Source organism: Mchenga conophoros, linkage group LG5, assembly GCF_057382185.1.
Source record: "Mchenga conophoros isolate Kocher_MC1m ecotype Shallow Benthic linkage group LG5, M_conophoros_male_GT1.1, whole genome shotgun sequence".
In the NCBI taxonomy this organism is placed as follows: domain Eukaryota; kingdom Metazoa; phylum Chordata; class Actinopteri; order Cichliformes; family Cichlidae; genus Mchenga; species Mchenga conophoros.
In genome coordinates, this window is record NC_140530.1 from 26,245,160 (window position 1) to 26,270,412 (window position 25,253).

General features: G+C 46.1%; 2 protein-coding genes across 6 annotated transcripts in view; both read left to right on the forward strand.

Annotated features, from left to right (window-relative positions):
- flnba (filamin B a) overlaps positions 1-20,077 on the forward strand; it is a 69,373-nt gene extending 49,296 nt beyond the window's left edge. For 2 of the 5 annotated variants that reach the window (XM_085274623.1, XM_085274625.1), the window contains 23 exons: positions 12-174; positions 575-735; positions 7,607-7,898; positions 8,221-8,374; positions 8,452-8,641; positions 8,721-8,968; positions 9,792-9,875; positions 11,068-11,173; positions 11,655-11,795; positions 12,030-12,158; positions 12,247-12,420; positions 12,684-12,842; positions 12,934-13,137; positions 13,253-13,405; positions 13,491-13,613; positions 14,929-15,195; positions 15,408-15,545; positions 15,635-15,750; positions 17,099-17,231; positions 17,415-17,591; positions 17,755-17,973; positions 18,201-18,407; positions 18,555-20,077. In XM_085274623.1, the coding sequence (XP_085130749.1) occupies positions 12-174; positions 575-735; positions 7,607-7,898; positions 8,221-8,374; positions 8,452-8,641; positions 8,721-8,968; positions 9,792-9,875; positions 11,068-11,173; positions 11,655-11,795; positions 12,030-12,158; positions 12,247-12,420; positions 12,684-12,842; positions 12,934-13,137; positions 13,253-13,405; positions 13,491-13,613; positions 14,929-15,195; positions 15,408-15,545; positions 15,635-15,750; positions 17,099-17,231; positions 17,415-17,591; positions 17,755-17,973; positions 18,201-18,407; positions 18,555-18,742 (3,926 nt within the window). In that variant the 3' untranslated portion in view covers positions 18,743-20,077. Of the gene's footprint in view, positions 1-11; positions 175-574; positions 736-7,606; positions 7,899-8,220; positions 8,375-8,451; positions 8,642-8,720; positions 8,969-9,791; positions 9,876-11,067; positions 11,174-11,654; positions 11,796-12,029; positions 12,159-12,246; positions 12,421-12,683; positions 12,843-12,933; positions 13,138-13,252; positions 13,406-13,490; positions 13,614-14,798; positions 14,811-14,928; positions 15,196-15,407; positions 15,546-15,634; positions 15,751-17,098; positions 17,232-17,414; positions 17,592-17,754; positions 17,974-18,200; positions 18,408-18,554 lie in introns of all 5 variants that reach the window. The other 3 variants (XM_085274624.1, XM_085274626.1, XM_085274622.1) reach the window with 2 other exon arrangements.
- Positions 20,078-21,314: 1,237 nt separating this feature from the next.
- Positions 21,315-25,074, forward strand: LOC146574712 (E3 ubiquitin-protein ligase TRIM35-like). Its single transcript, XM_085275598.1, has 4 exons — positions 21,315-22,367; positions 23,532-23,676; positions 23,749-23,938; positions 24,014-25,074. Exons 1-4 carry the CDS (start codon positions 21,406-21,408, stop codon positions 24,166-24,168), a joined length of 1,452 nt encoding a protein of 483 aa, XP_085131724.1. The 5' UTR covers positions 21,315-21,405; the 3' UTR covers positions 24,169-25,074.
- Positions 25,075-25,253: the final 179 nt, after the last annotated feature.

Below are 25,253 nucleotides of genomic sequence, written 5' to 3' on the forward strand. Positions count from 1 at the left end.
CTTTATTTTAGGCGTCCACAGCGTCCAGGTTCTGTATGATGACACTCCAGTTCCCAATAGCCCATTCAGGGTTTCTGTGTCAGAGGGATGTGACCCGAGCAGGGTGGTGGCTACTGGCCCCGGGCTGGAACAAGGCCTGACTGACCAGCCCAACAACTTCAACATCTTCACCAGGTACTGCTGGGCAATAAAGTATGCACATATATCCTTATAAATAAGGAGCAATAAAGTAGATAACTGTATGAGTCAGTAAAGATTATAGTTAACTGACAGAAAACTGAAACTACACTTTTACAGGGAATATTTAATTTAAGACTCTTTGGTTATATTTTTAAATGCACCATGTGTGACGAGGCATTATGCCTTTTTGTTTCAGTCTTTTTTCCTTTTCTTTTTTTTTTTTTTAAGCCAATACAAACAAAAGGTAAACATTCTGTCATTTGCGCACAACATTTGTGCGCAAATGACAAAATTGGCAATCAAATCATGTAAATCATCCTGTATCATCTGCAAACATTTGAACATTTTGGTAGATAATTAAAGTACAAATAATTTGGATGTGGTGTTCCTTCAGAGGGGCAGGTATTGGTGGCCTTGGCATCACTGTGGAGGGTCCATCAGAGTCTAAGATGTCTTGCACAGACAACAAAGATGGCAGCTGCAGTGTGGAGTACATTCCCTTCACACCAGGAAACTACGACGTCAACATCACCTATGGAGGAGAACACATCCCTGGTGAGATGATCTTTTTTTTATTTTTATTAATTTGGTTCCCTTACTAGCATAATAAGCTGTAGCACAGGGGATGGTTAAACCTGTAAAGCGTGCAGGAAAAACCCTACCTTTTAAAAATGGAAAGACAAGCATTCAGAAACAGTTCAGAGTAAACCAGGTGAGGTGTTTCAGGCATGTCCACGCTGGACACAGAACACGCTGGAAAGATTATTTCTCTGAGCTAGTTTAGGGAACACCTCAGCATCCTGAAGAGTTTGAGTTTAACAACCCTTGTAGTTTATAAAACAACTTTCTTTGAGTGTATTTCATCTTAAGACCTTTAGCTTAGACTGCTGCCCTTGCAACTCAAAGTTGGATAAGGAGTGAATGGAGAAGGCATTTCATTTGTTTGAGACAATTTTCAACTGCAAGTTAATCACATTTGAGTCTTTTGTGTGTGAGTTGGTTAAAATAGGGTGGAAAGATCAGTATTTCTGGACCACAGTGGAGCTCTGTGGCATAGATAAACAGGAACTGGATCCAGATGGTTTGGGTCAGTTTTCTGAGATTTGTTGACAACAGAAAGAGAGAAGAATTTAATCAGACTTAATTCTGGTAATGTGAGAAGGCTCATGAATGGAGGAGGAATGGTTCTCATCAACATGAAAAACGATTAGTTATGTCTATAACTTCTGTTCCCTGAAGGAGAGGAACGAGGTACAACACATAAGTATGGGATATCACGCCCTCGCGTGTCCTGGCTGAAGAAACCTTTATTCACGCCTTTACGGCAGATGACGTGTGATGACACGCGCAAGGCCCCGCCCGCACATATAGCCGCTGCCATCACCGTCATCCCTCAGTTCGATAGCCGCTCTTCACCGAGCCAACTGCTCAGTGGGGCCACCCTGTGTTGTACCTCGTTCCTCTCCTTCAGGGAACAGAAGTTATAGACATAACTAATCGTTCCCTTTCAGTCGATTCACTCGGTACAACACATAAGTATGGGACCTATATACACGCCCCGCAGAGCAGCCACCGAACCGGAACGGGACCACCACATCCTTAGTGAGTGGTAGACCCAGCAGAAAGGACAGCATGAGCCACCGAAGGGGCTGTAACGTCCAACCGATAAAACCGCACAAAAGTGTGCGGCGACGCCCAATTAGCCGCTGCACAAATATCAGCCACAGGCACCCCTCTAAAAAGAGCCCATGAGGTCGCCATCCCCCTGGTGGAATGAGCTCCCACCCCGTGGGGCAACGCAAAACCTCCGGTGCTGTATGCCAGCGAGATAGCTTCTACAATCCAGTGGGACAGCCTCTGTCTGGACAGAGCTCTACCTCTATTCGGATTAGCGAAGCAGACAAACAACTGGTCACACAAACGCACATCCCGAGTGCGCTCAATGTAGGTGCGTAGCGCACGCACCGGACAAAGAGAATGCACCCTCCTCTGCTCCTCAGATTCAAAAGGAGGGGAGCAAAAGCTCAGCAACTCAAACTCCAGTGAACTATAAGATGCAGGCATGACCTTGGGAAGATAGGCGGCATTCGGACGCAATACGACCTTGCGGCCATCAGGAGAAAACTGTGTGCAGGCAGGATGCACAGACAGCGCATGAAGGTCCCCCACTCGCTTCGCCGAGGCCAAAGCGAGAAGTAATGCGGTCTTATACGAAAGAAGTTTCATATCTACCGACCCAACGGGTTCAAACGGAGGGCCACAAAGGGCCTCCAGCACCAAAGACAAGTCCCAAGCCGGGACACTGGACTTAAGCACGGGCCTCAGCCGGCGAACCCCTTTCAGAAAACGCACGGCGAGGGGATGCGCACCTGGTGTCACCCCGTCAAAACCGATATGACAAGCAGATATAGCCGCTAAATAAACCTTGATCGTCGAAAACGAAAGGCCTTTATCCAACAGCTCCTGCAGGAATGTCAAAACATCCACAATAGAGCACTGAAATGGGAGAGTGTGGCGGTCCTGGCACCATCGCTCGAAGGCTCGCCATTTGTAAGCGTACAAGCCTCTAGTAGACGAGGCCCTGGCGCTCTGAATCGTCGCTACCACACTAGGTGGCAGACCCTTAGCAACCAAGTTTAACCTCTCAGCAGGTAAGCATGAAGGTGCCACAGATCCGGGCGCGGATGAAACACTTCCCCCCCCGCCTGAGAGAGGAGATCCCTGCGGAGAGGAAGCTGCCAAGGACTTGCTGCAAGCAGGCTGATTATTTCTGCATACCACGACTTCGCGGGCCACCAAGGGGCCACCAGGATCAGAGAGAGGGAATGCCGACGCACCCTCTCCAGAATTGGAGATATCATTTCCACTGGGGGAAATGCATACAGGAGCACGTCTGGCCATTGGTGCGCTAGCGCGTCCAAGCCCAAGGGTGCATCGTGGTCGATTATGGAGAAGTACAGGGGGCAGTGAGCATTCACCCTGGAAGCAAAAAGATCTATTTGCGCCTCGCCAAATAGATCCCAAATCTGAGCCACTATTGAAGGGTGTAACCTCCATTCTCTCACCAGAGGACCCCCCCTGGAGAGAAGGTCCGGCCCCAGGTTCAGGTGGCCCGGGACATGGGTGGCTCTTAGAGTCAGAAAATGAACACTGCACCATAACAGCAGAGAGCGAGACAGCTGCAACAGGGGAAGAGAGCGTGTTCCTCCCTGCCTGTTTATATAAGACACCACTGTTGAATTGTCCGTCCTGACTAAGACATGCTGGCCCTGCAGGACTGGACGGAAACGCTTTAGAGCTAAGAACACTGCTAACAGCTCTAAGTGGTTGATGTGCAGCTGGCGCTGAGCCGCGGACCAGATCCCTCTCACTGACGCACCCTCGCACAGCGCTCCCCACCCACTTAGGGAAGCATCTGTGGACACCACCTTGTGAAACAACACCCTCCCAATCCGAGAGCCCTGGTGCAGTAGCCCGGGCTCCCTCCAAGGACGGAGAGCTAGCATGCAAGACGCAGTTACCGGCAGCCTCCTCCGGAGGTGACGCGAAGCACACAAACGGTGAGAGAGAGTCCAGCGTTGAAACGCTCTCATTTTCAACAGCCCAAGCGGCACTACGGCGATCATAGATGCCATCATGCCCAACAAGCGCAATATCGTCTGGAAACGCAGTCTGCGTCCCAGCTGAAATTGAGCGAGGCAGCGATGAAACGCGGCCACTCTGTGCTCTGACAACCGTGCGCGGCTGGAAAGAGAGCATATTTCCAGACCGAGAAAAGCGATCTGTTGACCTGGGATTAGCGAGCTCTTCTGAAAGTTCACAGAGAACCCCAGTGTCTGAATGTGTGACAGAACCCGCGACAGCTGCGTCTCCGCCTGTTCTCTGGAGCAAGCCACGAGAGCCCAGTCGTCCAGGTAGGCCAAGATGCGGATGCCCCTCTTCCTGAGGGGCGCTAGCGCTGCCTCGGCACATTTCGTAAAGGTGCGGGGAGCGAGCGACAGCCCGAACGGCAGCACTAGGTATTCGTAGGCTACGCCCTCGAATGCAAACCTCAGAAACTGCCTGTGTTTCGGGTGTATAGCGACATGAAAATAAGCATCTGTTAGATCGATTGTCGCAAACCAATCTCCCGGGCCGACTGCACTCAGGAGCTGTCTGAGTGTTAGCATCCTGAACCTGTACGTTCGCAGGTACGTGTTCAAGACTCGCAGGTCGAGGATGGGACGAAGCCCTCCCCCTTTCTTCGGAATGACAAAATAACGGCTGTACCAACCTTTGTCCGTCTCCGAAGCGGGGACCACCCGTATTGCTCTCTTCTGTAATAGCGCCTGTATTTCCTCTCTGAGTACCAAGGCTGCCTCGGGGTTGACAATCGTGTTCACGACTCTTTGGAAACGAGGCGGCTTGACCCGGAACTGCAACCGGTAACCCATGGCAACGGTTTGCAGCACCCACGGAGAGGGGGCGCAAGCGCGCCACTGAGGGAAGTGAGCAGCCAGCCGGCTGGCCTGCAGCACTGACGGCGGGGCGCCGTCGCCCCCCAGTGTGTCTGCAGGGGACTGCATCCCCTGCCTGACCTGGCTCATTTCGCCTGCAGGTTGAGCATTTGAGATTGTTTGAGAGTAAACAACACTCTTTATTGATTGCAACATGGGAACATGTACATTTATACATTTTGTTGGGTGCACCTTTTCCGGGGCATAACAATGAAAAACAGCGGGAACACTCGATGTGGTCGCTTGAACATTCAACACATCTGAACCGTGTGCAGGGGTTATGTGCTTGGGAGACCGCGATAGGGAAGTGCAGCGCCTTCTGGGGCTGACAACCTGAACAGAACTTAAGCGGCACCTCTTGTGCGGCAACAGAGGGGTAAGAGCAGCGTCTCCCTGCTGCCGGATCCCTTCCCCACTCGCAATCACAGCTAGGAGGGCTGAGGCTTCTTCCTCCTGGGCGTCGGGTCCCGTCGGGGGCCCGGGGGAGGGCCTTTGCCCCAGGCCGACTGGCGTGGAGCTCGGGCCGGAGTACGTGCTCTCGCCGGCGGCCCTCCCACTCCAGCAGTGGGCGCCGGTCTCTTGCCAGCTGTCAGAGGAGCGGCGGGCCTGTGAGAGCTAGCAGTGGGCTTGGGCTGGGGTCTGGGGATGATGTCGCGCAGAGCTTCCGTCTGCTTCTTCCTCAGATCGAATCTAGCCTGAATGGCTTCAAGTGAATGTCCGAATAACCCAGCCGCAGACACTGGTGCGTCCAGATACACAGCTCTGTCTCTATCAGGGACGTCGGAGAGGGTCAGCCACAGGTGCCTCTGCGCCACCACTGTCGAAGCCATCCCTCTGCCCAGGGAGAGCGCTGCACAGCGAGACGCACGGAGGATGTAATCCGTGGTGACTCTAACCTCGTTAAGAAGAGGTGACAGCGGGCTGTCCTCCGGAACCAGCGATCCAAGCTCCGCCAGGCACATTGCTTGGTACGTCTGGAGCATGGTGACGGAGCTCATGGCTCGAGCGGTGCCGGCCTGAGCCCGATAAATCTTCTCCAGCTGCGAGGCCGAGAATCTGCAGTGCTTGGACGGCAGAGTTGCGGGGCCACCGACACCATGGTTATGGGACGGGGCCAGATAAGCAGCCAGAGACGGCTCCATAGGGGGTGGGTTAGCTAAACCAGCTCCCTCGGCGCCGTCCAATTCCATGTACTGTCCATAGCCGGGCACAGTGACGCGGGTAGACAGAGGTTTGTCCCATGACGCTGTTAGCTCGCAGAGAAAGTCTGGGAACATGGGGAGGCAGTTTTTGGCCGTTGCGGGCTCCGGTGGAAGGAAAAAACCCGCAAACCGCGACGGCTTCCGAGCTGGTGGAGGAGAGGGCCAGTCCACCTGCAGCTTCTCAGCGGCACGGCGAAACAGGGAGAAAAGAGAGGTGTCATCGTGGCCGACCGGCGCAGCAGCGGCGGCATATTGGGTCGACAATGAGCTCTCCTGCTCATCCTCCGACAAACCATGGATGTCCAGGCCGATGTCCAGCACGTCATCGTCTTCCTGGGGAGCGCTGGCGGGCTTCAACCCAGGCTGAAGCCCGTCAGCGCTCCTGCATGGTTCCGGTCCGTCATCGGCTAACCCGTCAACGTATTCCATGTGGTCAGCCCAGCTAATCGCGGGGACATCGACCTGAAAATTTTCGTCTTCGGACTCGGACGAAGCCGGGGCTCCAGACTCGGAAAGAAGAGGGTCATGCCGTGCGACAGCCGAGCGTCCCAGCACTCTTTCCACAAACGTCACCCGTCTTTCCAGGGTCGAGCGTCGGAGCTGGCGACAAAACGCACAAGCTTCGGGCTCCGTCAACGCTCTCCTAGCGTGGACGATCCCCAGGCAGACAGGGCAGGCATCGTGCTGGTCGCTGTCGTGCAAAGAGAAACCACATCCCTGAGGACAGGGGCGAACAGAAGATTTCTGCTTCGCTCGCTTCGGTTTGGAGTCCATTCCCAAAACGCAAAGCGAAACGCTGCACAAGGAAAACTTGAAAATAGCGCTCCGCGGGCAGCCTACGCACCAGCTGGGCGGTGGAGGCTAACACCAACAGGGGCAGTTAAGCTAGGTTCAAGTTGGCAGACAACAGAGCTAACTAGCAGTAGCTAGCTAGCCCAACTCAGCAGAGGTGTTCTCAGCGAGGTGAAGAGCGTAAGAACTGAGGGATGACGGTGATGGCAGCGGCTATATGTGCGGGCGGGGCCTTGCGCGTGTCATCACACGTCATCTGCCGTAAAGGCGTGAATAAAGGTTTCTTCAGCCAGGACACGCGAGGGCGTGATATCCCATACTTATGTGTTGTACCGAGTGAATCGACTGAAAGGGAACAGGAATAAACTAATTTAGCACAGCTTCACTAAGCTGTTTCACATGCGTTCATCTCTTAAAGATCTTTAAAGTCACTTTAATAACACTTTGTTGACTTTTCTCTCATTTGTACCTATAAACAGATGCTAATGATAAAAGGTGCAGTTAATGTTTAGTTGACATTACAAAAATGCTGTTATTGGTTGTTTGAAGACATGTTGAGGGTTTTGGCTTAATGTTTTAAAGATGTCAGTTTTAAATTTCTTTGACTGTGGTCTGAAAAGTTCTCATGTTTCTTTGTTTGACAACTTTTATGCGATGACTTTGTTTCTGCAGAGTCATTCAGCAGATACTGCAGCACTGTTATCTCTGTAACTTTGCATTTGTGGAGTGATTCACAGACATGTTGTCAGACAGTTATCCAGTATCTAGGAGTGCATTTTATTAGCATTTATTAAGAGGTGGCTTCACTCTGCACATCTGTCTACATGTCTGTGATGTCTCTGCTGCATGTGCTACAAACATTAAAGTGCCAAACAGCACGCTCTGCTACGAGTCTTGCTAGTTGTGTTTACACCTAATTTATTTTTCTGTACTTAGGGAGTCCATTTAAGGTCCCAGTTAAGGATGTGGTGGACTCTAGTAAGGTCAAAGTTTCTGGTCCTGGAGTGGCGTCAGGAGTCAGGGCCAATATCCCGCAATCCTTCACAGTGGACTGCAGGAAGGCCGGCGTGGCGCCCCTGGCTGTGGCAGTCGCTGCTCCCAAAGGCATTGCAGAGCCTGCGGAAGTGACTGATAATGGAGACGGGACTCACACAGTGTCCTACACACCGTCTGTGGAGGGACCGTACTCGGTGGCTGTAAAATATGCTGAGGAGGACGTCCCACACAGGTACACAGCTGTAGCAGTACAGCAGCAGAAGGAGTTGGGCAACTTTGTGAAAATGTATACATTTGATTTGTTCTGGTTTGTTTTAATTGAACTGCTGACACCTCAAATGATGGACTTAAGCTAAATTTAAGATTATATGAAACTACAGTGACTGATTATCCAGAAAAAAATGCATGCAAAGCAGACCTTTTGAGTCGATTCACTCTAACAGCCAGAGGTGAACACTGTATTACTCTATCGCTGGTAATTTTTGTCCCTTTGATATCTGCTTGCTGTTGTGGTTCATACCGTTGATCAGTCTTTACTGTCTCTGATCTTTCAGTCCCTTCAAGTTTCGGGTTCTGCCCACTCACGATGCCAGCAAAGTACGAGCCAGCGGCCCCGGGCTGACCAGCGGCGTCCCCGCCAGCTTCCCCGTTGAGTTCAATATCGACGCTAAAGATGCTGGCCAAGGCCAACTGAGCGTGCTCATCACGGTCAGTATCACACACATAAGCATACACACACTAAAGTCGACCCCACACAGATTGTTATTCACTTCCTTCCTCTTCAGGACCAGGATGGCAAACCTAAGCAGCCCAGGATCCATGACAACGGTGATGGTACATACCGGGTATCATACATCCCTGACCGTGCTGGCCGGTACACCATCGTTATAAAATATGGTGGCGATGACATCCCAGCATCACCTTACAGAGTCCGTGCCACAGCAACTGGTGATGCCAGCAAGTGCACCGTGACCGGTATGTGATCGGAGTCTGACAGAAGGAATCTCATTTATTTTTAGGAGTCTGATTAATTCACAACGTGTACTTCTCCCAGGTTCGGGCGTGGGTCCCACTGTGGCCATTGGTGAGGAGCTGAGTCTGGTGGTGAATGCAAAGGGTGCTGGTAAAGGGAAAGTGAGCTGTGTGGTGGTTCAGCCCGATGGCACAGAGGTGGAGGCCGAGGTGCTGGAGAATGAAGATGGCACCTTTGACATCTTCTACACTGCGCCAGCTCCTGGCAACTACGTCATCTACGTCCGCTTTGGAGGGGAAAACATCCCACGCAGTCCCTTCAAAGTCACGGTGAGAAGAGAACGCATATTAGACAAACACTTTGAAAGCAGATGTCGCGGTCATCCAGAGTATCAAACATGTCCTTGTACACTGATTAACCTCATCTTAGTTTGACTGTTTGTTTTGTTTCTTTGATTTTCCTGCTCGTTGTATTGGGCCTTTCATCGTCTTTCCTTGTTTGTGTGGGAGGGATCATTTTCTCCACAAAGTCATGTCACAGTGGAAGAAATTTTATTTGAACTGATGCGTATTTCAGTCTTAACAAAGCAGCTGTCTTTAGGCTGCACAGACAGATAAATGGTATTTCTTGAACTCTGATGTGATCAGATGTGAAGACTACATTTTAAGTGGATTAAAAAAAATGGGTTGGCTTTTGTGCTTACAGCCAGAGCCTGCCCAGACCATATCAGGGATATCTGACATCATATCAGATGGTGTTTAGAGCAGTCTGATGCCTAAATTTTTGGCTGGACAATAAAGGCCGAATGCACAATGGTTCTGCTTTAGAGAAACTTGCATAACTAATTAGAAATAAATATCCTGAAAAGGTCCTCAAAAATGGAGGGCAAAAAAAATATAGGAAATTGATGCTATTCTTCTCTTATATTCCTAAAAAGTTTATTCCAGCCTGATAAGTGGGTGGAAATATGAGAACTTGATGTAATTTCTTAATGTTAAGGACAGAACACGTAAGATGTTTCTAGCCATTAATGGAAACTGCTGGTGGTGATCGCAGGTGTTTGCTTTCCACTCCAAACATAACTATGGACTTTGTGTAAAGAGACTCCCACATGTGTGTGAGATGTGTTAATCCTTACTGTCATGTCACCAGGCTACTGATGAGGTACCCATGATGAAAGGGCAGACATCTCTACAGCAACGGGCCGCTCCCCCTGGGGCTGGCTTCAAGCCATGGGTACCCCATTACACACACTTACACATGTTTTTAAGCCCTTCAGCAGATCGTTAGTGTCCTTTGGAGACATCTGATTCCAACTTTATTCTGCAGCAGAACAATTGGCCTTAAACTGGGGTTAGAAACATTAATTGGTTCATGATTTGAATAATAATGGTAATGGGGAGGGTTACATCTTACCAGTTTGGGCATAATCACTGACTCTAGTCTTTATTCGAGTGAGCTGCAAAAGAAATCAGATGTTTTAGAAGCTCTTTGGAGGTGCAGGTCTGTCAGTAAGCTTATAGACACAGATATTGCAATGTTCTTCAGCTCACCTGAGCGCTGTACTAAGTTATTCAAGCAGGGATCTTTCTATTATCTGGATTCCTTTAGCCTCATATTGGATCAGCGGTCACATGAAACTGGATATCCACTCACTCAGTTAACCCACACGTCATGACTTTTTCTACTAAAAATGATCACCATGTTCCTTTTATGATGCAAGATAATATACAATTGTAATTATAGTTGATACTGATAAATCTGTTGACAGCTGAGAGCTTTCATCCTTTGGAATAGGCTTTATTCTTAAGACCTGTCCATTTTCATGTGACCGCTTAGTCTGATCACTCTGTCAGGATGGCTTGAACCAGATAAGAGAGAAATCCTGGGAATGTTGAACCTGCCTTGTAGTACAGGCCCCAGGGTTGGTTAAGGCTGTGCTGCAGTGTGTGGTTTAGGTCGTCTTTTTCACTGTTTGGAGGACAGTATTTATAGAACACACTTTATATTCCCACACACCCTCTCTGTTGCGGGTGAATGGCTGCTGGTTGAACACTTAACTTCTCTCTCACTGCACTCCTTAGTGTATTCACTCAAACACTTTCTTTCCTCCATGCCATCGTTCACAAACCACCATCTGTGTGCGAGATGCATTGCACAAAGGTGTTGTGGTGGTAACCTTTGCTCCTCTTCTTTCTTGGTGCACTCTTCATCACTGTGGCTGCATCAGTCACCCCATCATCACAGTCATCCACCTCTTCCTTCCTCATCCTTCCTTCATTGCACAACTCCTTTTCAGGATGCCCTTGTGTGGGCGGGGCTTGGAGGCAGCATGCTTGCATTTCAGGTTGCTGAGAACATTTTATTTTATTTTTTTCCCCCCTCACTGACATGCTAAAGTCTGTCTTTGTGCCTGTCTTGTATTCAGGTGAAGTCTGAAAGCTACCAGCTAGATGGTACGAGCGTTAACGGCAGTGGCTTCAGACCTTTCGACATGGTGATTCCTTTCGCACTCAGGAAGGGAGAAATCACCGGTAAGGAAGAAAGGGATGGATGGTCTCAGTGAATTTGTGCTTATTTGAGGTGTTGAGAGACACAAGGTTTTATCATAACAAAAAAAAGCACCAGCAATTCTAGAAAAATTTTCATAAGTTATTTAAAACTTCACTGCACACGGTAAGTGATTAAACACAAGAAATGCAATTTATTCAGATCAGCAGAGGCTGAGGACACATTTTCAGCTTTCTGGGTTTCTCTGCGGTACAAAACCTGCATACTCTGCCACCTGCAGCAGTATATTATTTTTTTTGTGTGAATCGACAGATGTGAGTAACCAGTAAATTGAAATGTGGATGAGACATTCATGGGTTAATATAATCAGTTTAGTTATTAGAAATGACACAGTCTGTACAAACTAATATGTTAAAGGGGATCAGAGTTTAAGACACTGACCAATAAATGGACAGTCTGACTCTTCCATTATAAAAATGGCTAATCAAGAAACTTCTCTTACAGGTGAGGTGTTGATGCCTTCAGGTAAATCCGCTCAGCCTCTAATCACAGACAACCTGGATGGGACGGTCACAGTGCAGTACTCTCCTACTGAGGCCGGTCTGCACGAGATGCACATCAAATACAACGGCACACACATCCCAGGTAAACACATACACTCATGTGACATTAGCACCATGATTAGAACCCTTATAGTGATAACTACTGAGCTTGCTCCTCACAGGGGCCTCGGTTTGTCAGGATAAATCTTGGTGGGGTGTATGAATTGAGTTCTGAAGTGGCTGGTTGGGTTTACTGAGGGCTCATGAATTTCACAGTATTATTACTACTACTACTGCAAACTTAGTTTGCTGTAATTAGGTTCACTCTGTGTTGCAGAATCTCCCCTTCAGTTCTATGTGAATCACGCCAGCAGTCCCAACGTCACAGCTTACGGTCCTGGTCTGAGTTATGGTGTCGCCAACAAGTTGGCTACCTTCACAGTCTTCACAGAGGACGCCTCTGAAGGTACGGGTTATACATTTTATTTTTCATTATTTAACAGTCTGTTTTGACTCAGTTCAGTCTCGCTGACCAAGCCCGTCTCTCTCTCCAGGAGGTCTGGACCTGGCTATCGAGGGTCCGTCCAAAGCAGAGATCAGCTGTGTGGACAACAAAGACGGGACCTGCACTGTCAGCTACCTGCCCACGCTGCCAGGAGACTACAACATCCTGGTCAAATACAATGACGAGCACATTGCTGGCAGCCCGTTCACTGCCAGGATTACCGGTCAGGCACCAATGCACAATATTAGTACTGTAAATTGTCTACCAGTGTAGCTTGTTAGCTCACTTGTTTAAAAAAAGTTGAGCTTGTTTAAACAAGTGATTATTTTGCTACTGATGTAGACATGAAATCAGATTTTTTTTTAAACATTAAAGAAATGGGTTTTTACAGTTCTCGTCTCAATAATTTAGCCACTGTAGTCTACACTGGGTTTGCTATATTTTGTCATCTAACACTTTACCTTCTTACTTCTGTTTGTCTTTCAGAGGACAACCAGCGGCGCTCTCAGGTCAAACTGGGCTCGGCTGCAGATTTCTCTCTGGACATCAATGAGACGGACCTCAGCCTGCTCAGCGCCAGCATCAGGTCGCCCTCTGGACGTGACGAGCCCTGCTTGCTGAAGAGGATGGCCAACAACCACATCGGTAAGATCCACAAAGGCACATTTGAAACAAATGAGTACAACATTTACCGAAATTGCTCCTCTCACCTTCAACTCTTTTCTCCTCCTCACAGGTATCTCCTTCATCCCCCGGGAAGTGGGCGAGCACCAGGTCAGCATCCTGAAGAATGGTCGTCATGTCGCCAACAGTCCCATCACCATCATGGTCGTCCAGTCTGAGATTGGCGACGCCAGTCGAGTCAAAGCTCACGGTGACGGCCTCGTCCAGGGAACCACCTTCAGCAACTCGAGCTTTATAGTCGACACGCGGGAGGCAGGTCAGTGTCAGCCTGTTCTAAACAATGCATTTATTTTCTAATATAAACTCAAAATTCTTCCTTTGAAGCACTAATAATAATGACATCAATGCCAATGATGGCGATCTGTTTCCAGGTTATGGCGGTCTGGCTCTGTCCATTGAAGGTCCCAGTAAAGTAGACATCCAAACAGGGGACATGGAGGACGGGACCTGTAGAGTCACTTACTGTCCGACCGAACCTGGAAACTACATCGTCTCAATCCGCTTCGCTGAGGAGCACGTGCCAGGTAGAGAGGAGCAAAAGTAGCTGAAAAACAGTTTGTTCAGTGTTCTAATGAAGCGTGCAACTTAACGAACGTGTGGCGTCAACAGGAAGTCCGTTCACAGTGAGGGTGACGGGTGAGGGTCGTATTCGGGAGAGCATCACCAGACGACAGAAGGCGGCGTCTGTCGCCAGTGTCGGGAGTGTGTGCGACCTCAGCCTAAAGATACCAGGTACACAGACGTTTGGTGACTATGTTCATGATGTTGCGTGTGTGTAACACAAACTTCAGGAAAAATAGAACCAAATGGATTTTTTTTTTTTTGTTTTGGGCCGTCTCTCTAAGTAGATCAGAGCTGCTCTCTGTCTGAAACTCCAGCTTTTCCCAGTTTTCCTCGCTGCTGCTCTGTAGTCTGTAGTCTCTTTGACATTTAACTTTTCTTATTTCCCTGTTCTATCATTCCCTTTCTATGAGAACTTTTCACTCATCTTATTTCCTGTCTGCCTTTTATCTTTCATCGATCTTTTACTTTTTTCTTCTCTCTTGTCAATCATGTCTCTCCTCCTCAGCTTCTCCTCGTTTCCTCCTCTACTGCCTTGTTCCCTTCTCCTACCCCTCAATCCTTTCCCTTCCTCTGTATGCTCTCTTCCTCATCTTTTTCCTCCAGTGAGCTGGTTCCTCCTCGTCCTGTCTCGGCAGCTCCTTTCTCACACCACCTACCGCTCCTACTGCTCTCTCTGGTGGTCTGGAAGATCCAGCGTTCCCATGACTCAATCCTCTGCTGCTACCCGGAATCAGAACCTGTCTCCTGGCTGTGTCCGGCTAGTCTCTGGCCTCTCCGGTCTGGTGCTGGCAGGGGGAGCCAGAGCAGTGAGGGGTGTTTGGGTTGTTGATGCCCCCTATTTGGGACGCAGTGCTAGGGTGGAGGGTGCGTTGTAAAACTAGCTTTAACTGCTTTATTTTTTTTAAGTGGGCATGAAAGATTCCACTTCATCTTTTATCAGTTTGTTTTGATACAGAGTAATTTTTCTGCATCACACACGCAACAAGGGAGTGCTTGGCTGCTCCTACCTACAGCAGCACCAATATAAGATTAGGGGAACTTTAGTTTAGTTTTTATTTTTGTGTTATGATATTGATAAAGACAACTGGTTAAAGATGTATAAAAGCAACCCTTGTGACCCTCAAGGTAGGTGTTCTTGGGTAACTTGCACGGTTGCATTTGATCAGTAAGTTGTGAACTAGATGGTAAAGTTTGCACTGTGCAAGCAACCTCGCAGTTGTTCACTGTATGAAGGACCTTGTGTTACTTCTGATTATGTCTCTTGGAGGTCGTAGCACAGTTTAATTTGAGTTAAATTTCCTTAAACCTCCCTTTTCCTTTTCTCATTTGCCATGCCTGTCCTTACGGTCACAGCAACCGGTTCTGGTATGTTTCAGCTTTAATTTGATCTGAATAACAAATAAAATGACAAACTCATGAATGATCATGTGGTGAATCAGTCAACAAATGTAAATGTATAAATGTCTCCTTCCTCTCTTCTCAGCGATCGACATGCAGGACGTCACTGCTGAGGTCACCTCCCCCTCTGGAGCCAGTCAGCCAGCAGAGCTCGTGGCCACGGGTAACGACGCCTACTGTGTGCGCTTCGTGCCCACTGAGATGGGCGTGCACAGCGTGAGCGTCAAGTACAGGGGCGTGCACGTGCCAGGCAGCCCCTTCCAGTTCACTGTGGGGCCGCTGGGTGAGGGCGGGGCTGGCAAGGTGAGGGCCGGAGGTCCAGGACTGGAGGGAGCACTGGCAGGAGAGCCAGGTACGCACAGAACACCGGATCCAAAAGTCTGTCCATTAAATGTCAAAATTAAAGAAACTCATCCTGTTCCTCTGTGCCACAGGCAACACTGTTGTCAAAAAAAGGTTCACACAGTGCTACATTGGTTTTTACACAAGTACTTTTAAAATGTGGACTGATGGAGAAGGATCTGTGCCTTGTGAATTTTCAGTTTTCTTGTATCTTTTCACCAGCTGAATTCACGATCTGGACGAGAGAGGCAGGAGCTGGTGGTCTGTCGGTTGCCGTGGAGGGACCCAGCAGGGCTGAGATCTCCTTCGATGACCGCAAGGACGGATCCTGCGGCATTTCTTATGTCGCTCAGGAGCCTGGTAGATGATTCACACACGCTCACGCTTTACCTGCTGGCTGTTTGCTGATGTGTTAGACTGAGTTTCCTTCTTCCCGCCTCCTTTTCCAGGTGATTATGAGGTTTCGGTGAAGTTTAACGACCAGCACATACCCGACAGCCCCTACCTGGTTCCTGTTGTCGCTCCAGTGAACGACGCCCGTCGCCTCTCTGTTGCAGGTCTTCAGGTGAGGCACGAGGAGACACCTCCACACCCAGCCTGCCCTGCTTGATTAAAGGGTGCTGATGAGGCAGTTGCATAAAAATGTGACTTCATTACCAAAGCAAGGGCTCGAATGGTTTGGGCTGTTAATCATTGATTTTAAATTGGATTCAAAGCGACATCTTAAACAGCCCGAGTCAGTCGATCCTCAACAGCTGCACAGATACTCAAGTTAAACTAAAGTTCTTTATGCAACTGCTCTCATGGATATGACCGCAGCCAGGCAAACGCATACAGTTTCCACTTTGACTAAAAAAAGGGTTCAGTCCGCTTTAGGTTCACTTGGTGTCTTGAGTGGGTTTACTCATTTTAGTTTAGCTCTTATTAATTGTTTGAAAGTGTTCAGTTTTTAGTATTTAATGTAATTATAATACAGGTGTGGGTTTGTCAGGTGTGGACTTTTAGATACTACAGTATAAACATGGTAATTGGGGTTTGAATGGCAGACATCCCAGCAAAGCTTCCAGATGCTTGTTGGGTTGAAGGACTTTATCATGTAGACGATGAAGAAATTTCTTTTATAAATTGAGTTTTATGTGCATTTTATCTTAAGGGTGGCCACTGTTTCACAGGTTTGTACTAGATTTATTATGTAAAGTAAAAAGCTCTTTCGAGTGGCTGAGTTTGGGTACCTGTGGTCAGGAAGTCGTCCGTGCAGTTTTGCCTGGCTCTGGTCATCCCTCGCTTTGTCTGGTGTGGAACTGTTGGTGTTTCTCTTGTGTTTCATTTAAAGGCTTTTAACAGTACAATCATCTGTTTCATCAGCTCCTGGGTGTCCCAGCTGCAGCAGACAGACTTCCTTGTGTCTTCTTAGAGACTGTAGTTTGTTTTTGTCTATCGCTTGAGACATTCTTCTGCTCTGAGTCTGCATTATTTATGTTTGTTCATTTTGGCTCTTGCAGTTCAGACAGAAGATAAAGATCTCGGTTCTTAATGAGAATAATGAATCACTGCTGTAAGACCAAGGAGATGGAAACACTTTAAACCAAAAAGTAGATCAGCTTTATGACATTTTTTCCTCATAAGGCAAGGCAAGTTTATTTGTATAGCACAATTCAACAACAAGGTGATTCAAAGTGCTTTACAGAGACATTAGAAACAATAAGACTAATCTACTGACAGTCTAACCCTTCTGAGTCTGTCTGCTGGAGTTGCACTAAGTGGAGCTCAGGTAAGAGTAGAGCAGAGGATATGCACTGAAGTTATTTGTCTTTAGCACTCTGATCTTCAAAAACCAGAGTGTGTGTGTTTAAGATGTTTTTCCTGTTCGTCAAATGTCCGTCCTGTACACTGACTTTGTGCGAAACCGACAGGAGTCTGGTCTGAAGGTGAATCACCCAGCATCCTTTGCAGTGCGTCTAAATGGAGCCAAAGGCAAGATGGATGCCAAAGTCCACAGTCCCTCTGGAGCTCTGGAGAAGTGTGTCGTCACAGAGCTGGAAAGAGGTGTGTGTGTGTGTGTGTGTGTGTGTGCGCCTGTTTTTGTTGGTTTTTTTTGTTTGTTTTTTGTTGTTTATTTTTTTTAATTGTAAAGGTGATTTCCAGAGGATTTATGGAAACTTCAATAAGAACAAAGGCACATACTATGAAATCGCTGCAGCTAACAGACCCTTCTGTACTGTCTTCTAGACAAGTACGCTATCCGGTTCATCCCCAGGGAGAATGGCGTCCACACCATTGATGTCAAATTCAATGGCTCTCACATCCCGGGAAGTCCTTTCCAGGTCCGAGTCGGGGAACCAGGACAGACTGGAGAGCCTGGTTTGGTTTCAGCATACGGATCAGGACTGGAGAGAGGAACAACAGGTGAGTAACTGTTTTACCTGCTGCAGCCTTAAATTTTTCACTTCATAACTGCTGTGAGCCTGTTTAGAGCATAAAGTTGAGCAAAGTTCAGTGTGATTTATCCACTGCTCGGTTTTACCAGCTTGGAGTTGTTCAACAAAACATCACTTCTTAAATCTTGCAGGTACCCAGTCAGAGTTCATCATTAACAACACTAAGGCAGGCCCCGGGTCCTTGGCTGTGACCATCGAGGGCCCGTCAAAAGTAAAGATGGACTGTCAGGAGGTTCCCGAAGGCTACAAGGTGCAGTACACTCCCATGGCACCTGGAAACTACCTGATCAGCATTAAATACGGAGGCCCAAACCACATCACTGGGAGTCCCTTCAAGGCCAAAGTCACAGGTAAAATGCTGCTCTTAGTTAAAGCTGGTTACAAATGTTCCGTGATTCAGATTTGGATCACTTTTCAAGTTCATCCAAGCCCAAATTCTGGTTTTAAAGCAATATAAACTGCTGGATCGAAAACTGCAGATTTCACATAACCTCTCTGGCAGTGGTTCATAACAAGAAATGGCTGTTGAATCTGCCTGCACCACATGGTAAAGTTAAACTTTTTTCCTGCCTTTCAGGTCCTCGCCTTGTGAATGTAACAAACGCCAGCGAGACATCAACCCTGACACTGGATCCGGCAATTCGGGCATCCAGCAGCTTCACGCAGAGCGCCATGCCCAGGCTGGGTGACTCCGATGCCAGCAAGGTGGTGAGCCGAGGAGCTGGCCTGAGCAAGGGCTTTGTGGGCCAGAGGAGCAACTTCACTGTCGACTGCAGCAAAGCAGGTACGGAGGAACTGCGTGTAGAAGCCATCTTTTAAGAGAATAACTTAAGTATTTCCTTTCAGTGCACAGGTTAAAACTCACAAAGATGAAAAGTCACATATTTAAAGATTAATTTGCTATCATACATGTTCTTCTACCTCCTCCCAGGTAAGAACATGCTTTTGGTGGGTGTGCACGGCCCACAGGTCCCCTGTGATGAGGTGCTGGTCAAACACATGGGCAACCTGCAGTACAACGTCAGCTACGTGCTGAAGGAACGGGGCAACTACATCCTGGTGGTCAAGTGGGGTGAGGACCACATCCCGGGCTCCCCCTTCCACGTCGCCGTCCCCTGATGAGCCAAGAAACTTTCCGTCTCTCCTCCGGCACCATTTTGCATCCCCATTTGAGTTAAGACACATTAGCTGCACTACAAATAACTGTCCAGTGAACAAGCTGCTGAGCAACGTTTTCTCTGCTAACTTTGTTTTCAGCTCAAATCAGATGATTTTTGAGGATTTTCTGAAGCAACTCATTTACATTTTGAAATGTTTCTCCTTGATATAGAACAATGTCAGAATTAAAAAAAAACATTAGAGAAAATAAATGCACCACTGAGTAGAGACTTTGAACTCTTAGACACTTTTCTGGTAGTGAATCATTGAAGGGGAATGGTAGATGTACTCTAGTTTACTAGATTGAACTGACTGAAGGTAAAAGATCTAAAATCTGTCGATTTTAAAACTGCCCTGCAATTTTCAATTGGCTCATTTTGCACTTGAATTTTTATCCTAGATTCGTGAATTAACGTTTGCTGGTTTTACACAGGTAGTTAATGCACCTGCACATCAGCTGGTATTGAACTGAATATGTTAAGTTTGAAGTGAAACGAGTAGATCCGAAGCTTTTAAATGCCTATGTGCAAAAAGATATATGCATAACTGGAATTTCACCTTGACATGAGGTTTCCTATAGTTTAAATGCACGATGAAGAGAATATGCTACTGGTTTAGCTGGGAACCGGGCAGTTATCACCACGTCTGTGCAGAACCTTTCCTCAACAAAATTACTGAACCACTGTGATGGAAAAAAGAAAAGTGATCATCTCAAAAAAGGAGAACTGGATTTGTCTTTGAGTTGTTTTTTTTGTGTTCGTGTCATTAATTTACTCCAAGACAAACTAAACTGTCAAACTGTACGCCAACTACTGATGTTTAATGTTTCTTGCGCCTAAACTAGCTGCCAGAGTCCCACGTGTACTAAAGGTTGCCATAACGAGTCAATGATTGTTTAAGATGCCTTCACACTACTGTTTCCTGCACTGTTCAACAGACTACTTAATTATGTGCTGGAGTTTAGATGTCCTCCTGTCTTCTCGCTTGTTTCTTCTTGTATTTTCATACGAGCAGATCTGACTCAGTTTTGATTGAAAACAGATCTAAGATGGAAAATTAAAGGCCAGAACTTTAGTTTTTGTGTAAATCTGAAAATCTACATGAATTTAATGTTGCCTTATCACTGCTACTTTTGATACTTAAGAGATGAAAGTTGTGGGGTTCTTTTGTTTTTTGTTTGTGGGTTTAAGGGGAAACTTCTCATTTTGTATTGGGGAATTGGTGTTTTAATGTGAAACTAAACCCTGAGATATGATGTACATTTGATAATTAAAATAAAGAACAGTTAGAATGTCAGTTAAGTGTTTCATTTCATTGATGTCATGTCTCCAGCTGTCTTCCAGTTTTATTGGATTGGCACACAATGCAAGTGGAAAGCTGCCTTTTACTTGGCAGGCAGGAGTTTTTACAACTGTCTTTAGTGCCAAATGTTGGTGTGCCTCATTTTGTATAGCAGGATTATGGTGCCATGATTTGTGCTGGAGTGACCAGAGTGGGCAGGATTAGAAATGAATAGAGGAGCAAGAGAAAAATCTATTATTTACATTGGGTTTTAAGTTTAAATTTTATCGACGCACCTATTAATTCCTCATTGTAGCATAAATTCTCTGATTGTACTCTGTCAATATCCCATAATCCACTAATTTTTCATAAACGGGATCCTCTCTCCTCAATATGTCACATGCTGTCACAAAAAATAGCTGAAAAATATATTTTAGTATTTTTGGACCAATCACAAATTAAGTACGTACTTTAAAATATCCTTTCCACCCAGAGCTAAAGAAATCCCTGCATAATGACCTTCATCTATCCAGTGCCATTTAAAGGTAAAGACTTAGTTTACAAGAAGCACATTATTGTACTTTAAAGGTAAGAGCAGAAAATCTCATTGTTTCAGGTATTATGGAAATTGCTTGGTGAGTGGTGTTTTTATTTCCCTCTTCTATTAAAAACCCATCTGTGCCTTTTGGAGCTAATGTTTGATGTGATAGTGGGGGGGCCTTAATATAAAAAATAAAGACCCACCCACCTTCACTTGATGGCAAAGGTAATTAACTATACACATTTCAGAAATCTTGGTTCTTTATTAGGAAATAATTGAAGCATGTTTCTGCCTTTATATTGTTTGACAATTTGTGTAACACATCTTATGCAGTGATTGTTGTTACTTACATGGCAACCACAGTTCTATTGTGCCTAAGGATCGTCTCAAACTGCTAAAGCAATATTTGTGGAAAAAAAATAACAGCTGTGTTAAAGGCATCATGAACAAGTTTGAAGCAAACGCACTGCCAGGAATGTCAAGTTTTAGTTTTCTAACTTTCTCCCACATTGGATGTACTATTAACGCGCTCTGATCAACTGACAGTACCTCGCAATCACTGTTAAACATTAAATAAGTGACACATCTACCATCTAAATATTTTTCGCAGTTGTTGGTTAACAAAACGCACCTTTGTTCTCGTTAAACTGCAATCTGTAGCTGGTTATCCAAACCAGAAATTTCTTCTTCCTCTGAGAAAAGCACAAGCAGTGCGAGAGAGAAGCTTCAGCTTAAAGACCGAAGACCGACACAGAGACGACGACAAGGAAAACCTGTGTTTTCAGCTTCTCTCTGAGAAAAGATGTCTTTCCAGTCCGAGGAGGATCTTTCCTGCCCCGTCTGCCATGATATCTTTAGGGATCCCATTTTCCTGTCATGCAGCCACAGCTTCTGCAAGATGTGTCTGAAGGACTGGTGGGCACAGAAGCTGGAACAGCAGTGCCCAGTCTGTAAGAATATATCTGAACAGAGTGACCCACCCTGTAACTTGGTCCTAAAGAACCACGCTGAGGCCTACTTGCAGGAGAGAGATCAGAGTGCTTCAGTGGAGTCTGAGGTTTTGTGCAGTCTGCACTTTGAGAAACTCAAACTCTTTTGTCTGGACCATCAGGAGCCAGCCTGTGTCATCTGTCGTGATTCGAGAGCACACGTCGACCACAAGTTCAAACCCATTGATGAGGCTGTGCAGGATCACAAGAAAGCGCTTCAGAAATCTCTGGAACCATTACAGGACAAACTGAAGGTCTTACAAAAAGTGCAAGAAAACTTTGATATAACACAGCAACGCATAAAATTCCAAGATCAACACACAGAGAAACAAATCAAGGAGCAGTTTAAGAAGTTTCACCAGTTTCTACACGAGGAAGAGAAGGTCAGGCTCACCGCTTTGAAGAAGGAAGAGCAAGAGAAGAGTCAGAAGATGAAGGAGAAGACTGCGGCTTTGAGCAGAGAGATGCCATCTCTTTTACAAACAATAGGAGCTGCAGAGGAAGTGCTGAGAGCTGAAGATGTCTCATTCCTGCAGAACTACAGCGCTACACTGAAAAGTGTCAAGCAGTATTCCTTAACGGATGATCCACCGCTGGTCTCAGAAGCTCTTATAGATATGGCTAAGCACCTGGGAAACCTGACTTACAACATCTGGAACAAGATGAAGGGGGTGGTTTTTTACGCTCCTGGGACTCCAAACGCTGGTCATCCAGAACGCTCCGTCTCCGAAGATCTGACCAGTGAGAGGCACCAGTCTCCTGACAAGCCAGAAAGGTATCCAATTTTTCTGTCTACAGGAATTCCCACTAAAGGGTGTGGTGGACTCCAGTAAGGTCAATATTCCTGAGAATACTAACAAAAAATCTACTGGGTTTGGGATTTAGGAGAAAAATACAAATGACTGATAGTGTTAGGATACTATTATTACCTGCTTTGATGACTTAATTCTCACTGGGTTTAATCTGATGTGGGCCATCTGATGATCTACGTTTTGGGCCTTTTTTAGTATTGGATGAAGTACATAGTCCTGTCTTTTCTTCTTTGTACATTTTATTTTGAGGTGGGTTAAAATTCACTTTCTTTTTTTTATTCAGCACCTTTCAAAATTAGACACAGTAAAAAGTTCAGCATCAGAATCTTTTTGTGTGTGATAATGAATAACTAATTTAGAGGTTGTGCTTCTGATTTGTCTATTCAACGATCAAATGAAGGCGACAGTGCAAAGGTAAAACCCTCTTAACAGGAAGAACCTTCCTGCAGAACCAGGCTCAGGGAGGGGCAGCCATCTGGTGTGACTGGGTATGGGTAAGGGGAGGAAGACGGGACAAAAGACATGCTGTGGGAGAGAGCCAGAGATTAATAATAACTAATGATTAGATGTAGAGCAGGGTATAAACACAAGGTGAGTGAAGAAGAAACACGTAGACCTATTGGAGCGTAACTAAGGGAGGATTCAGGGTCACCTGATCACACCCTAACCATAAGCTTTGCCAAAAACAAAGTTTTATGCCCAATCTTAAAAGTAGAGAGGGTTTCTGTTTACCCAGTCCAATCTGAGAGCTGGCTCCACAGAGGTGGTGCCTGAAAGCTGAAGGGTCTGCCTCCAACTCTACTTATATTATTCTGGGAACAACAAGTAAGCCTGCGATGTGAGAGTAAAGTACTCTAATGGGGTGATATGGTACTATCAGGTCTTTAAGGTAAGATGAACACTGATTATTTGGGACCGTGTATGTGAGGAGATGGATTTTAAATAATATTCTGGATTTAAACGGACACCAGTAAAGAAATATCTCTTGCCAGTTGGCATAAACTGGTCAGATGGTTGTAGCTAAAATATCTGGGCATTTTCATATCTGGTTGCTGCTGTGGTTCATACTGTTGTGCCCTGAGAATCAGAGTCTGTGCTGATTGTCTCTGATCTTTCGGTCTCTTCAGGTTTTGGATTCTGTCCACTCACGATGCCAGCAAAGTACGAGCCAGCGGCCCTGGGCTGACTAGCAGTGTCTCTGCCACATTTCCCGCTGAGTTTAACATTGACGCTAAAGATGCTGGCCAGGGTGAACTGAGCGTGCTCGTCGTGGTCTGTATCAGACACACTTATATACATACGGTAAAACAGATATCACTTTAACTTCCATTCCTTCCTCTTCAGGACCAGGGTGGTAAAGATAAGCAGGCCAGCATCCATGACAACGGGGACGGTACATACCGGGTATCATACGTCCCCAACCGTGACGGCTGGTACACCATCATTATAAAATATGGAGGTGATGACATCCCAGCATCACCCTACAGAGTCCATGCCACATCAGCTGGTGCTGCCAGCATGTCCGCATTGAGTGGTATGTGACACAGTCTGACATCAAGCATCTCATCTTTTTACCAATTTGATTTATTTATAATGTGTCCTCCCCCAGGTCCTGACATGCATCCCACTTTGGCTTTTGGTGAGGAGATGTTTTTGTGTCCCATTTCAGTGGCAGCACCGTTGGAAGAACACAGCCCTCATTTGTCGCACATTGTTGGGTTATATGGACTGCAGCAAGATCTGCAAAGTCCGCAATGGCCATGAAGCCCGCTAAAGCCAGAAGTGATTAACTGCTAAAGGGAATAGTCTGACTTTTACTTTAGAAAGACTTAAATTATTCCCATTAGTAACACAATTAAATCAATTAGCTAATGTAGTTATGAGACTAATCATTAAAGATTATATTGCTATATGAATGTTATTAAAAATGGGAAATGGTTGAATTTTTAAAAAATGATAATAACTTTATAAGGCATCTTTCTAAAGAAAGTTACAAGAGACAAAAGTAAAAGGAGATACAAATGAGTGATAAAGAGAATGAAAAATCAGCCAATTAAAGCTAATATAAAAAATAAATGACATTTAAAATGATCACTGAGACAAGATAATTTAAATAATTATGAAAGACAACAAATGCTCAAAGTGGAGGTGTGGAGGCACAGGAAAAGCCTGAAAGAGATACTGTTCCAAAGACAGGATTGTGGGATAGCAGAGCCTCGGCTGAGGACCTCAGGTTACGACCTGCTCGTACGATGTGAGGACATTTGAAATATACAGTGGCATGAGCCCAGATTGGACAGCAACATCAAATAAAATCTATTTTAGAAATTGATAGGTAGCCATTAATAAGTGTTGCTGTGAGTGTGTTGGACGCATCAGAACCAGTCATGATTATTCTGTCTTTTGCCCATTTAGCTGCAGGAAGTTCTATGGCATCCAGCGTTTAATTTATGGATACAGTACATTGAGTTTGGAAATGGTTCTAAAATTATCCAACAGAGTCTAGAGAGGGTATTTTCAAAAGAGGTTTTATGAGGTTTTTTTTAAGTATTTAGCTACAATCTGTTAATTCTGTTGTTGTACATTTTATCCTACTTGTGCTCAAGCCTCTGTAATACAAACATGTCACGCTTGCCAAATGTTTTCTTGCATCTTGTTCTTTAAATATCAAATCCCAAATAAAGAAAATCTCTAAAGAAATCTCCTACAAAATGATCTTCATCCATCCAGTGCATTTTAGAGTTTAACATTTGATTTAGAGCAATGAATGTGTTTCCTGTGCAGTTTATGGAAAGATCATCACACTGCTTCACACTCACACACTGGTACTCTGGAAACAAGTGTCTATG